General features: G+C 39.6%; 1 protein-coding gene across 1 annotated transcript in view; it reads right to left on the bottom strand.

The window, feature by feature from the left end:
- The window catches only part of ush2a (usherin), a 510724-nt gene that overhangs the window by 408484 nt on the left and 86144 nt on the right, over positions 1–16096 (bottom strand). Inside the window, exon 12 of the mRNA XM_031902040.1 lies at positions 3031–3666. Within this exon, the coding sequence (XP_031757900.1) occupies positions 3031–3666 (636 nt within the window). The remainder of the gene's footprint in view (positions 1–3030; positions 3667–16096) is intronic.

Raw genomic sequence — 16096 nt, 5'->3', positions numbered from 1 at the left:
GAGGAGTCCCAAGCCGGACTTGGATTTCTTACTATTGAGTGCTATTCTGATACCTACTGGGAGCTGCTATCTTGCTCCCTTCCCATTGTTCTGCTTATCAGCTGCTAGGGGGAAAGGGAAAGGGATGATATCACTCCAACTTGCAGGACAGCAGTAAAGTGTGACTGAGGTTTATCAGAGGTTTATCAAGTCACATGGCTGTGGGCACCTAGGAAAGTAAGAATATATCTAGCCCCATATCACATTTCAAAATTAAATATAATGGATTTCAATGCAGGATTCTGATGGAGGAGGGCTATTAACGGATGCACTTATAAAAATGAAAAATGAAACCTTCAGCCCTGAGGAAACCTTACACTTTCAAGCAAACGCTTAGTAACCTGAGAAACATTGGCCACACTATTCTGCCATTTCTTTCAGACAAAGTGCCGGCACCCCCTGTCACTAGGTTACTTAGTATAAAGGTAAAAGACAAGGCAAAAACATGTTGTCATATTTATTAGAGAGCCCCCCAAATCATTTTGAATAAAATTTGAAAAAATGTACTTAATGGAACTTAAGTTGTATTTTTTTAACCTCTCTCCGGGTTATAGAGTGGCGCATTAAAACCAGCGCACCGCTAATGCACTCCGTAATGTACATTTCTACTTTAACAAATTGCCTATAAATTTTATGTGAACCAAACCAATCCCTTCAAATTTTTACGCATTACAGGTTTTAAGTAAATGCTGGCCATTTTCTGAGATACAATTAATTTGATTTTGCTACTCAGAAATTCTAAAAAATATATAGATTATTATTATTTGGATAGGGTAGGGTTTTTATGATATAAAGGGTAACTCTTTTTATCCCTAGAAAAATAAAACGAGCTGTTCTTTTTGTGTTACCTGTTTATAAACATTAAGGAGGTAACTATATGTCTGGTCTAGTTGCCTATAGCAACCAATCAGCAAACAGCATTTACTGGTCATCGTATTGTTTCCTTTCCTGGGCAAATGTTCCTTTTATTACATATGGGGGGGGGGGGTAAGAGTTTTATTACTAATAATTTGCTTGTGTCACCTGTGAAATATCTTAATGTCCTTTATATATCTCTAGTGATGAGCGAAATTATTTGCGGCAAATTTCATCGTTTCGCTATTGGCGGATTGTTTCGCGAAAGGGGCGGAAAAATTTGCCACAGAATAATTTGCCTCCAACAAAATATTCTCACACGTGTCAACAAAAAATTCTCACACGCACCATTTTTTTCTCAAGTGCGGGACAATTTCAAAACAATGAGGCGCACAACAATTTTTTTTGAAATGTAACATTTTTGTCGTTTCGAAAATGTGTCGCCATTTTACAAATCTTTTCAAAGCTTTGTGAAGTTTTCGGCAAACCGAAACGGGAAATATTCGCTCATCACTATTCCCTTTGGTACCACCTCACCCAATACCCCCTTTGATATTTTGCTCACATTCTCCCCTCTGCTTTTTTTCCTCTCTGCACCACTCCCTTTTGTTGGTATTAAAACTTCCTTCTTCCTTCCTGTTGCTATAGCGAAGACATCCATGACATTAGCGAAGTTACAGCTGACTGCTGCTGGCAGGGTCAGACTGGGGGTTCAGGGCCCACTGGGGCTTCTGTCTCAGGGGCCCCTGCACCCCCCTCCCCCTGCAGGTGCCCCCAACACCCTCCGGCCTCCTCCCCCGAGTGCGCCTAAACAGTGTCGGATTGGCCCCCCAGGATACCAGGAAAACTCCCGGTGGGCCCAGGTGTCAGTGGGCCCTCCTGCTTCCATCTATTTAGCCTATTTCTGTATGGGAACATGGAAGCTTGATAGATGGAAGAATAGAGCATAGTTTTTAGAGAAAAGAGATTAGGAAGACTAGAGACTGAGGGAAGAGAAATGGTATTAAAGTTTTGAGAGTGGACCCATTGTCCAGGGTTTTCTGGTGGGCCCCTGCCATCTCAGTCCGACACTACACCTAAATGAAACTTACCTGCGGTACACTGGGGAGACCAAAGGATTGGGTTTGGTTTTTTCCCGGTGCCCAGGTGGCCCAGTCCGACGCTGAGTGCGGGTAAATGAGCTATCATTCAACAAGCATTTCCATTGTGTACAACCTCATTCAACCACAAAGAAAACATTAATATTTTGTCTGCTTATCATATGGCTCAACCTATACTATAATGGAAGCAGTTGCTAATTATGTACTAAAATAAAGATAATCTCACCAAAGTTGACAGGGGGTCCAGATGCTCCAGCCATAAACCTTTAGCACAGAGTGGATATACCTCTTAGAATAAACAGGTTTGCCACTAAACTGAAACCACCACAAATGTCACATAATGTTTTTCACAAAAATTCCAGTTAAAGCCACACATGTTTATTCTAAGAGGTATATCTTCTGATTCAAGTCAATAGACTATAAGGGGTCATTTATCAATGTTCAATATCACATTTTTTCCATGATTCAAGTTTTTTTATACTAAAACTCCCAATATTCAAACTGTGGTTCAAAAATGTGAATGTCCAACATTTATTACGTTCAACGAACCCAAAAACTAGAATGTAAAACGTCGGCATCTAAAAAGTGAGTTTATGTAGAAGTCAATGGGAGTTGTCCAAGGCAAAGTCAAGCCATATTTTCAATTTGAGATTCGAGAGTTTGTAAATGCACTAATTCTAGATATTCAGGATTTTTTTTTTTTTATTCAAGGCTGTTTTTCATATTAATTAATAAGGAAACATTTGAGGGTTTTTTTTAAAATGCGAGTTTTTTTCGAATGAGAAAAAAACTCTCAAATTCACAAACTCGAAATTTCATACATAAGCCCATAAATGTAGCTATATCCTATTATTAACTTAGAGATTCTTCAAAATGTTTCCTAACTCCATCGGGTCCACTGATTGGCTAATAATTGCAAACAGCTGAGGTTATAAGACAAGTTTTGTTATTAAATATCTTTGAGAACATTTGGAATTGCAGATATAAAAAAATGATATTTTTTTCATCAACAAAACAAGGAAATATGTGTTTTTACCTTTCTTGCACTGGTTGCATCTTCTCCCTTGATTATTTGGAAGACATTTACATTGCCCACTAATAGGATCACACTGGGTGCCTACTAATGTCCCAAGCGGGTCACAGTCACAATCCTGACAACCAAGAAGATTGAAGATGCTGAGATTATACTTGTGGGACATGCAGATGTTGCATTTCTGACCTGTTACAAACGGTTTGCAGAAACATTGTCCCGTTGACTTGTCGCAATACTGAGAATGGTTAATTGTGCCCGAAACATCGCAATCACAGGGCAAACAAGAGTTTTTCAGCTGTACTTTGTAGTACCCATCCACACATTCATTGCATTGTCTTCCACCAATGTTAGGCTTACAAGCGCATTGTCCTGTCTCGACATCGCAAATTGTCCCGGGGATAATTCCATCCTGGTTACAATCACATTGCTTACAACCAAGAGCATCGGGCCCATAATAGTTGTCAGGGCATTTGTTGCAGAGAAGACCTTTGACATCCACTTTGCATTTGCATTGGCCGCTGATTGGATTGCAGAACTGATTGATGGATCCGTATGTGTTGCACAGGCATGGCACACAGCTCTCCTCCCCGAATGTGTTTTGTAGTTTGAAGCCCAGGTTGCAACGATCACATTGAAGACCTGTGGTTAACACATTAGGGATGAGTAGAATCTTTTGTACACACAAGAACAAGATTGCATTGTTTTTATAGTAAGACCATAAATTACACCATTATTGCATATCATCAGTAGACTTAAGGTATGAAGATCCAAATTACAGAAAGACCCCTTATCCGAAATACCCTTGGTCCCAAGTATTCTGGATAATGGGTCCTATACCGTATCAAAAAACCAAAAAACTTCTAAACCCACAAAGCAAAGAACGATCTTCCATTTGTAAGAAGGACACCTGCAATTGACTTCTACATGATCTCAACGACCCCCATGTGTTACATACAGACAAAATGAATCAACAGAATTACATACTCCCTAATGTAATTGACTTAAGAATCTCAGCTCAGAAGGGTAAATGAGGGAACCTTTGGTAAATAGAGTAGATAAAAAAAAAGATTCATGGAATTTTTCCAAGCTCAGCAATTTTAACGTCTGCTAGGAAATGTAAATGTGCAACATGCCCTAAAGGGTCTTCAGCCATTTGTCCAGCCCACCTGGAGGTCTACAGACACCAGAAGGGATATGGTGAGCCAGATGTACTACAGATGCCATGTGCTTTAGTATTCTTTTGCATAGTCAGGGAAATCACTATATAGATAGACCCAGAGCGGGGAGAGGCTGAGATGTGTAATGCAGCGCTATCAACCTATTGGGACAGAAAGGCAACATGCTCAGTGGACTTCTTTGAGTGCAATGTGTTTTCTTTGTTGTGCATTCTGATCATATCTGATAATGTTTATGAGCTCATGTCTGTCACCTTCTTTGTTATGTAATGTTACAATTAATAGGCAATAAGTGTTTTTTAGGTATCTCTGATACTGGGGTGGAACATCAGAATAGCATACAGTCTCGAACATGGATTGCCAACAAGTACAGACCTCAACATTCAGCCCTCTGGCAATGCATACAGTATGGATGGAAATATGAAAGAATAGTGTAGCCCCTGACACTTCCTAGAAGGTCAGAGTCAGAGTTTTCCCCAACCAGTGGTTCGTGAGCAACATGTTGCTCTTCACCCCCTTGGATGTTGCTCCCAGTGGCCTCAGAGTAGGTGCTCATTTTTTAATTCCTGGCTTGGAGGCAAGTGTTGATTGCATAAAACCCAGTGTAAAGCCAAACAGAGCCTTCTATAGGCTGCTAGTCCACATAGGGGCTACCAAATAGCCAATCACAGCTCTTATTTGCAACCCCAGGAACATTTTCCATGCTTGTGTTGCTCCCTGACACTTTTACCATTTGAATGTGGCTCACGGGTATAAAAGGTTGGGGATACCTGAATTAGGGTATCTTACGTCAAGTTTTTTACTGAAAATGTTGTGATGTGTGCTCAGTTAAAATCAAGTGTGGGCACACACTCATGGAGCAGTGGTCATAGAGCAGTTTGTTGAAAAATGATCACCAATATGTGGCCAAACTTAATCTAGTGAATCTATATCATAATTGACCACAAAGTCCTTAATTAATTCTATCCAGGGTTTAATTGTAGTTCCCTTGGTACTTAATGGACCTCTGGCTCCATAGAGAAGAGATGTCTCTACTTATCCCTGGTGAGTGTCAAAAAGGAGGGTGATCTGGTGTAGCAGTATGTCTAATACTGAGATAGTAAATAATAATAGCCATATAGACTAATGTGGTGAGAAAGAACCTGCTAAAATGTAGGTATCATACTCATAGGTAGTGATGAGTGAATCTGTCCCATTTTGCTTCACCGAAAAAATTAGCGAAAAGGCAAAAATGTTGCGTGACAAAAACAAAAATTGTCGCTCACGACTATTCTTTTTACTCCCGTGACTATTCTTGTGACAATTTTTGGATGCTCAGCGAATTTTTCCACGGCAATTTTTTTCATCCATTTTGTGAAACAATCCGCCAATGGCAAAACACAGAAATTCAAAACATTTTGCCCATCACTACTCATAGGCATATTTGTGGCTATCCTCATGTCACAGATTACATTGGCAACTTGTAGTTGTAGTAAAAAACTCTCTCATTTATTTCTGAGGAAGCATAAGAAATGCCTCACTCCACTGAAAGCAATAAAATCTATGTCCCAAGAACTGCAATTATCACCTACTAATCTCCTACTCAGCACCTTCTGCAACATTTGCTGAGAAGATGTTCTTTTGGTGCCACCAAAACCATCAAAATCTCATCAGTGTTTCTGGTGGCCTCTCTGGTCACAACAAGGAGAACAGAGACAACAAAGATTCCTGTCGACTAGTGATGGGCGGAATGTTTCGCCAGGCATGGATTCAAGGCAAATTTCTGCATTTCTCCATTGGCGGATTGTTTCGCGAAACGGCTGAAAACATTTGGCAAGGAAAAATTTGGCGCGCGTCCAAAAATTGCCACAAGAATAGTCGCGCGTCAAAAGAATAGTCGCACGTCCAAAAATTGTTGCAAGAATAGTCTTGGGCGTCAAAAGAATAGTCTTGGGCGTCAAAAGAATAGTCGCACGTCCAAAAATTGTTGCAAGAATATTCTCGGGCGTCAAAAGAATAGTCTTAGGCGTTAAAAGAATAGTCTTGGGCATCAAAAGAATAGTCGCACGTCAAAAGAATAGTCGCACGTCAAAAGAATAGTCGCACGTCCAAAAATTGTCGCAAGAATAGTCTTGGGCGTCAAAAGAATAGTCTTGGGCGTCAAAAGAATAGTCGCACGTCAAAAGAATAGTCTTGGGCGTCAAAAGAATAGTTGTGGGACATTTTCATCGCTTTGCAATTTTTTCGTCGTTTTGCAAATCTTTTGAAAGATTTGCAAATTTTTCAGTAACGGGACAGATTTGCTCATCACTACTGTCGGCAACTGATCTGCATGATATAATGACAAATCTACACAATTTCATTTCTTTATACACAATAATTCACAGCTGATTTTCTAATCCTTGGAGACCTATTTATCAACATTCTGATTTTAGTGGTTTTAGAAACCACAAAAAAAACTCATTTTCACTAATACCACAAATGTCTATTCATTTATTAGAAGATCCAAATTAAAAAAAAAAAACCACAAACAAATTGAACAAAAGTGAAAAGAACATGAAAACCTTGAATTTGTTATTTCCGGAAGAATTTCCGTGAACTTACAAACAAAAAAAAACCCCTGAAGACCTCTAAAACCACAAATAAAATAAAGATTGTTACAATTTGCCTAGGACAACTCCTATTGATGTCTACATGACTAGTGATGAGTGAATCTGTCCAGTTTTGCTTGGCCATAAAATTTGTGAAATGGCAAGAAAATTTGCAAAATGGCCAAAAATTCGAGAAACGCATTTGTTGCGTGATTTTTTTATTTTTTTTGTCGGTTGCCCTTTTTTTTACGTGCCCACTCTCAATTTGACGTGATCGCGCCCTTTCTTGACACGACCGCGTCCAATTTGACACAAAACAATTCGCCGATGGGAAATTTGCACCAAATCCATGCCTGGCAAAAGAATTCGCTCATCACTATACATGACCTCAACAATAGTGAAGAGGGAATCTGTGGCATTTGCTTTGTCGAAAAATTAGCGAAACGGTGAAAATGTTGCACATCAAAAATATTGTGTGGACGACAATTTTTTGACGCGCCATGAATTTTCCCGTGCCTGGCAATTGATTTCGCCCATCACTACTCAACAGCTTTTAGATGGCATAATTTTGTCTTTTTTTTGCTTAATAAATCACAATTTTTTTGAGTTTTCATGTAATAACTATAACCCATGCTTTTAGCACTAAAACCACAATTCGTGAAAATGAAAAAAAAAATACAAATTTTCTGAAATAGACCCCAAAGCTGGTTCTTTTTATTCCCAGTTGCTTTCTGCAACTGTAAAATCTGCCCCTTTGTCATATTTAGCTCTATGTATTTTTTAATTTGCATTTCCCTTAATTTGGAGGTGGGTAATTCTCTCAGTATCAATTTATGAAAAATGAAAGCTTTAATTTTGTTTTACTAGGAGTGCCTAGACATGGCCACAGCAAGGCAGTGATTAATGACAACATTACTGGTTTGGGCCTGGAATGTATTCAGAATATGTTATAATTATTTCTTTTAACTATCTGCTAATTATCCTCTTACAGGTTTTCAAAGGCTAAGAAAATTTAATGATTAAAATTATATTACTTTTTGTAAAGAAGAAATTAAAAGGCGCAAATGCATTTGTACATTATACGTGACAAAACTTCAGCCCATCTGGTCAGTACTAGATAAAGCTATCCGTCTAGTGATGAGCGAATTTTTTCGCCAGGCATGGATTCACAGTGAATTTCCGCATTTCGTCGAATTGTTTTGCAAAACTTCAGGCAAAATTGGCAGCGAAAAAAAATAGTTGTGTTTTAAAAAAGTCAAAATAGGCACAAAATGGGAAAGGTTGCGACAAAAAAGTTGCACGACAAAGGCGTTTTGCAAATTTTCCAATGCTTCACAAATTTTTTGGTTGTTTCTAGTGATGAGCGAATCTGTCCAGTTTCCCCTTGCCAAAAAATTTGCGAATCTTTCGAAAGATTAGCAAAATGGCAAAAAATTCACGAAACGGCAAAAATGTTGCCGTCCGCGACTATTCTTTTGACGCCTGCAACTATTTATTTTGACACCGCGATTATTCTTTGATGCCGCGACTATTCTTTGCCACCGAGACTATTTATTCTGACGCCGCGACTATTTATTTTGACACCGCAACTATTCTTTGTCGTCGAGACTATTTATTCTGCTGCCGCGACTATTTATTTTGACGCCATGACTATTCTTTTGACACCCACAACAATTTTTGGATGCGCAGCGAATTTTTTCCACTGCAAATTTTTCTCATCCGTTTCACGAAACAATCCGCCAATGATGAAACGCGGAAATTCACAGCGAATCCATGCCTGGCGAAACATTTCGCCCATCACTAGCAGTTGTGCAAATCGACATGGGACCGACTTACTCATCACTATATCCATCGAATGAATGGCCCCTGCAAACAGTAGACTGATCTTCAAAGATTTAATCCCTTAGGCAGGTAGAACCAGATGCAGACACTGATGCCTTTTGGGCAAGGCTGAACATATGTCAACTCCAACGTTCGCAAGATGGTAGATTTAGTGGTCAGTGGCTCTCACCTGGAACAGAACACTGCATATTTCTGAATTGTCCATGGTGGCTGATAATGGCGAAACAATTTTGTTTTGCGATTCCCTTGGTAAATATATAGTAAGTTGTCCACAGTCATGTTGACTCTCACCAACATTTGCCCACATGCTGGGATTTGCTTCCATGTCAGTCACTACAGAATTTCAGTACAGGTATGGGACCCATTATCCAGAATGCTCGGGACCAAGGGTATTCCGGATAAGGGGTCTTTCCGTAATTTGGATCTCCATACCTTAGGTCTACTAAAAAATTTATAAAACATTAATTAAACCCTATAGGTTTGTTTTGCATCCAATAAGGGGTAATTATATCTTAGTTGGGATCAAATACAGGTACTGTTTTATTATTACAGAGAAAAGGGAATCATTTAACCATTAAATAAACCCAATAGGGCTGTTCTGCCCCCAATAAGGGGTAATTATATCTTAGTTGGGATCAAGTACAGGTACTGTTTTATTATTACAGAGAAAAGGGAATCATTTAACCATTAAATAAACCCAATAGGGCTGTTCTGCCCCAATAAGGGGTAATTATATCTTAGTTGGGATCAAGTACAGGTACTGATTTATTATTACAGAGAAAAGGGAATCATTTAACCATTAAATAAACCCAATAGGGCTGTTCTGCCCCAATAAGGGGTAATTATATCTTAGTTGGGATCAAGTACAGGTACTGTTTTATTATTACAGAGAAAAGGGAATCATTTAACCATTAAATAAACCCAATAGGGCTGTTCTGCCCCAATAAGGGGTAATTATATCTTAGTTGGGATCAAGTACAGGTACTGATTTATTATTACAGAGAAAAGGGAATCATTTAACCATTAAATAAACCCAATAGGGCTGTTCTGCCCCCAATAAGGGGTAATTATATCTTAGTTGGGATCAAGTACAGGTACTGTTTTATTATTAGAGAAAAAGCAAATCAGTTTTTAAATTCTGAATTATTCGATTAAAATGGAGTCTATGGGAGACAGGCTTTCCGTAATTCGGAGCTTTCTGGATAACGGGTTTCCGGATAAGGGATCACATACCTGTAGTATTAATCTTTTTTGAAAGACTCAATTCTGAAGATTCTTTTTATCACACATTTACCATGCCTTGTTTTTCTTGCTTAATCTCGCCAGAAATGTAAAAAATTGATTCTCAGCCTACATATTTATTCATCTTTTGCTTTGAATCTTTTTTTTGCCAAAAAATGCTGTGGAGGATACTCAAGAAACCAAAATATAATATAAAATTTTTTTCTCTAAGATCACACTCAACATTTTTCCATTCCAACCTTTGATAATCTAAAACTAATGTGGATCTTCTTGCTGGGGGCTTGTTTTATTTGTTGTGCTTCTGGCCTAAGAGAGATAAATCTGAGCCCATGACTGCACATGACTACAGATATTTAGTAATGAGCGACTTTTTTCACCAGGTACGGATTCTCAGTGAATTTCCGCATTTCGCAATTGTTTCACAAAACTTCTGCGAAAATTTGCAGCGTAAAAATTTGTTGCGTGTCAAAAAAAAAGTTGCAGTCGCGTCAATTTTATGAAAATGGACTCTATGGGAGATGGAATTCCTAAAATTTGGAATTTGGAGCTTTCTGGATTACAGATTTCCAGATAAGGGGTCCTATATCTGTATATATTTTCAAATTAGAGACTTCCTTGATCTTTTTATTAAGCATCTCAGAGAATCTCCTACCCCATTTTAACAACTGGCAAACCAAAGCCTCCTTCAAACAGGTTTGATTTCTAAAATATATAGAATGATAAATGATTAGTGATGAGCGAATCTGTTCCATTTCACTTTGCCGGAAAATTCACAAAACAACAGGAAAATTCACAAAATTGCGAAAAATCTACGAAACATGTTTGTCATGTGACTTATTTGTCGCGTCTTTTTTTGTCGCGACTGCGCCTATTTTCTAATTTTCTACTGCATTAGCCATTAAGAAAAGTAACCTAGAAGAACAAAAAGCTGGTTAACCGTGTGTTTACTAAGTACAGATTGCCATTGTGTCCAAACGGCAAACACAAATTCTCCCCCAAAATAAAAAAATAAAATAAAATGATAAAGCAATAGATACTTTGAATATGGAATTGTTTTTGTACAAAAAGACTCCACCATTCTGGCCTGCCTGGGAGCTGTAATCACCCCAAAACCGAATGAAGCTTTTATAGGCTAAAAACGTACAGTAGATATAGGCACCTCATCATTTCTATACATTTGTGTATATGTGATCAGCAAATCTGTCTTGTTATGCTTTGCCGAAAAATTCGCAAAATGGCAGAAAAATCTGTCTTTTTTTGTCCATTGCATCTTTTTTTGATGTATCTGCGCCCATTTTGATGTGATAATGACTTTTTTTGCTGCACAACGAAGTTTTCCACGGCAAATTTTCACTGAAGTTTTGCAAAACAATTTTTGCCAATGGCGAAATGTGGAAATTTGCTGCAAATCCGTGCCTGCCAAAAAAATTCACTCATCACTATTCACAATATATTTCTACTAGTGATGAGCAAATTTTTTCACAAGGCATGGATTAGCAGCAAATTTCCGCATTTGGCCATTGGCGAATTGTTCCGTAAAACTTCTATGAAAAGTCACTGTGGAAAAATTCGTCACCTGTCAAAAAAAATCATTGCGCATCAAATTGAGCTTGGTGGCGACAAATTTGGGTGTGGTTGCGTAAAAAAGGGGGCGGTCGTGTAAAACAAGGTGCGGTCGCATAGAAAAAAAGCGGGTGACAAAAAAAAATGCTGGCGAAAAAAAAACAAGGGCGACAACAAAAAAAATTGTGTGACAAATTTTTGCCCGTTTCACGAATTTTCTTGCTGTTTTGCGAATCCCTAATTTCTATAGTTTTTTTGTCTTTGCATAGATTTGCAGTGAATTTCAGCATTTCGCCATTGGCTATTGTTTCGGGAAACTTCCATGAAAATTCGCCGTGGAAAAATTTGTTGTGCATCAAAAAAAGTCACAGTCACGTCAAAATGGGCACGAAAAAAATGTCAAAAAGGCCCTGCACATCAAAAAAATCACGCAACAAAAGCAAATTTTTTGTCAAAGCGTTTATGGAACAAAATGAAAAAAATTCAACAAAAGGGTTAACACAATGGGGAAATGAGTAAAATGAAAAATATCAGTGAATTTCAAATATTAATCCCAGTGCTTCCTATGTTCAATTTAGAAATTGCTGCTCTCATTTGCTCTTATGCAGATTTTGGATGTCTGCACATTTTTAAGACCCCATTTTTATTAGGTATTAATTTTAAGTGCTTTAACATTATCAGATTGATTTTTGCAAAAACACACACTGAAAACCTTAACGAGGGACAATATAAATGACACTATTTTATTGTCACGAGAGGGGCAAATATTCTGGGGTGATGTATATCCAGTGCATATTCAGCTGCAAAAGTGCCTATAGATTAAAATGTTCATTTTTCCAATAGATTTCAAATAGTTTTGCCTAGTGATGTCACTGGTTAGCATTTTAAAGTTTACAAGGGAAAGGAGCAAGATAGCAGCTCCCAGTAGGTATCAGAATAGCACTCAATAGTAAGAAATCCAAGTCCGGCTTGGGACTCCTCCAGTTACATGGGAGTAGGAGAAACAATAGGTTATCTGAAAGCAGTTCTAATGTGTAGCGCCGGCTCCTTCTGAAAGCTCAGACTCAGTCACACTTTACTGCTGCGCTGCAAGTTGGAGTGATATCCCCCCCTCCCCCCCAGCAGCCGATCAGCAGAACAATGGGAAGGGAGCAAGATAGCAGCTCCCAGTAGGTATCAGAATAGCACTCAATAGTAAGAAATCCAAGTCCGGCTTGGGACTCCTCCAGTTACATGGGAGTAGGAGAAACAATAGGTTAGCTGAAAGCAGTTCTAATGTGTAGCGCTGGCTCCTTCTGAAAGCTCAGACTCAGGCACACTTTACTGCTGCGCTGCAAGTTGGAGTGATATTCCCCCCCCCACCCCCAGCAGCCGATCAGAAGAACAATGGGAAGGGAGCAAGATAGCAGCTCCCAGCAGGTATCAGAATAGCACTCAATAGTAAGAAATCCAAGTCCGGCTTGGGACTCCTCCAGTTACATGGGAGTAGGAGAAACAATAGGTTAGCTGAAAGCAGTTCTAATGTGTAGCGCTGGCTGAAAGCTCAGACTCAGGCACACTTTACTGCTGCGCTGCAAGTTGGAGTGATATCGCCCACCCCCCAGCAGCCGATCAGCAGAACAATGGGAAGGGAGCAAGATAGCAGCTCCCAGTAGATATCAGAATAGCACTCAATAGTAAGAAATCCAAGTCCGGCTTGGGACTCCTCTAGTTACATGGGAGTAGGAGAAACAATAGGTTAGCTGAAAGCAGTTCTAATGTGTAGCGCTGGCTCCTTCTGAAAGCTCAGACTCAGGCACACTTTACTGCTGCGCTGCAAGTTGGAGTGATATCCCCCCCTCACCCCCAGCAGCCGATCAGCAGAACAATGGGAAGGGAGCAAGATAGCAGCTCCCAGTAGGTATCAGAATAGCACTCAATAGTAAGAAATCCAAGTCCAGCTTGGGACTCTTCCAGTTACATGGGAGTAGGAGATACAATACAATAGGTTATCTGATATTTTGCAGTTTTGTAAACTTTTCTGGTTTAACAAATTTTCGACAAACCAAACATGATCATTTTACCTCAACTCTGATGAATAAATCTCATTTACATATCTATGTAACTATCAATCATGATGCAATGGTTCCTGTTATATAGTGGTAGGAACACTTTTTTGGTAATGAAACAATCAAGTTCATGTAATTATCAGGACAAGGCTCTAGTTACCCCCACATTTTGCCAAGGAGAAGTAACCCATAGCAACCAATAAGATGTTTGCTTTTAAGCAGGTGACTAGTAAATGCTTCCTGCTGATTGGTTGTTATGGGTTACTGCATCTGAGCAAATTAAATGCCTTTTATTAGATTACCCCTTAAGCTCTTTCCACACAAGGTCCCATTTGGTGTTACTTCTAGAATTCCCTTTATGTGTTGTGCCTATACGTGGAACTGACTAGCTCCTAATTAATGGCACGCCAGCAACTTTTTTGATGCTACACACATTGCTCCCCTTAAAACAATGGCTATTGTACCCCCAGCCTGATGCCTTGCAGTTGCAAGCAGTTCTTATGAAGTGCAAGTGACCTCCTTGATCTACAGAATTCTAAAGCGCTAATCTCTTCTTCTACTGTTAAAAACAGGAGTAAAATCTAACCTGAGTTTTCTTTTTGGTAGTAAAGTCTTAAATCAGCTGGACCTAGTGTAGATATTGACCAGTGACTGGTATGAAGGCAATGATTAAGTTTATGGTTTATGTTAGATATATCTTCATCTGTATTACTGTAATTGAAGGTCATCAAACTCCATTAGAACATTGGGGGGTTCAAAATAGTCTTCTAGAACAAAAATATGCAGTTGGAGGACCCCTGGCCGGATGCAGTCCTCCAGGTTTATAGCTTCCTTTCTAAGAGCTTCACTGGATCTCCATATATGATGGATCAACTTAAGCTGGTTGCCATTACAGTTCACATCTACAGTTGTACTAAGACCTCACCCTTCAGAGAAATCCCCCAATGGTGCCTCAATATATTTAAAAAAAAAAAAAAAGTGTAACCTCTATTTTAGCTCAATAGCTGCCTTCCCGGACTAGTACCAGTAGAACATGGGTTACACTGTACTCTCTTACCCAGAATGGGCCTTCGCTAAGTGGAAGAGGAAGGTGAGGGTGTTGTGCAACTACACCTCTCTTGCTGCTATGCACAAAAATGAAAACAGAGGGCGCCAGAGGTTCTTTCAATTAACAAAATAATAAGTGTTTATTAAACACCCACAGGGTTACTCACAATACAGCTTCTCAGAGGCCAGTGGTACTGGCAACACCACATACAGAGTGTATATACAGACTGACACTCCCCTGAGTACAGACTTGGCAGGAATCTCACTTCACCTCTGCGACACCCCGTAGTGGATCCCTCAGGGAATTCTCTATCCTGATTCCCTATTCACTGGGATCTCTACACTACAGGCAATATGGCCTGGGGGAGATACCTCCAAAACTGTAAGTCCTATGTAAGAGCTCAGAACTGTTCTTTCTAGCTCAGCCCTAACTGCCTTACACCCCTAGAGTGGTACTGGTACGGGGGCCCAGCCCTAACTGCCTTACACCCCTAGAGTGGTACTGGTACGGGGGCCCAACCCTAACTGCCTTACACCCCTAGAGTGGTACTGGTACGGGGGCCCAACCCTAACTGCCTTACACCCCTAGAGTGGTACTGGTACGGGGGCCCAGCCCTAACTGCCTTACACCCCTAGAGTGGTACTGGTACGGGGGCCCAACCCTAACTGCCTTACACCCCTTGAGTGGTACTGGTACGGGGGCCCAACCCTAACTGCCTTACACCCCTTGAGTGGTACTGGTACGGGGGCCCAGCCCTAACTGCCTTACACCCCTAGAGTGGTACTATACAGGGAGCTACACCTGCCTCTATCTAATGCCTCATTCACGGGGCCCTGTTCCCCAACTTCACTGGGCCCATGCCCTGGGCTCACAGCTCCACCCTGTTCCTCAGGTGGAAGCAAACAGGAAAGTGCCTCTGCTTTCCCAGCACTATACCAAAGTGAGGCAGGAAGTGGTCACCATACCTTGTAACCAATAGCACACCTATGTTAATGAACTTACTTAGATACATTCCCTTCTGCCCAGCAACTAAGGGAACTGAACCTGTAGGGATTTAAAGCCATAGGGACCATTTAATCCTATGGGTCCCTACAAAAGCATGGGTTGAAGTTGAATAAAAAATGCACAGAATAGATACCCTCAACATAAGAAGCTTTATCTAGTGAGTATTTCTTCTACTTTGTAATATCATGTTAAGTTATATTTAGTATCGGTATAATACAATATATTATAAATATATATATATATTAGAGTGACAAGAAAGCATTACAGATCTAATATACGTAAACATACAGAGAATGCATTCAGAAATGCACGTGGAGAAAAAGCATCTCTTAAATTGGATAGAAATACATAATGTATAGGGATAAAAAAAATCCAAGAACTCTTCAACAGAAGGCAAGTTCCTTAAGGAATGATGAATGGCTCACCCAAGGCATATCATTTAATTTCAATAAGGAAAATAAAGAAGGGGCCACTGCTGCTGGAAATCGTAAAAATAAATGTATTGTTAACAAGAATTATGATTCATTTTGAACTATTACAATTGGCCTACATGGATTCATATCGTGTTTTAAAAAT

Source organism: Xenopus tropicalis, chromosome 5, assembly GCF_000004195.4.
Source record: "Xenopus tropicalis strain Nigerian chromosome 5, UCB_Xtro_10.0, whole genome shotgun sequence".
Lineage (NCBI taxonomy): Eukaryota > Metazoa > Chordata > Amphibia > Anura > Pipidae > Xenopus > Xenopus tropicalis.
The sequence above is the reverse complement of the archived record's forward strand: the minus strand, read 5'-3'. Positions and strand labels throughout refer to the sequence as shown.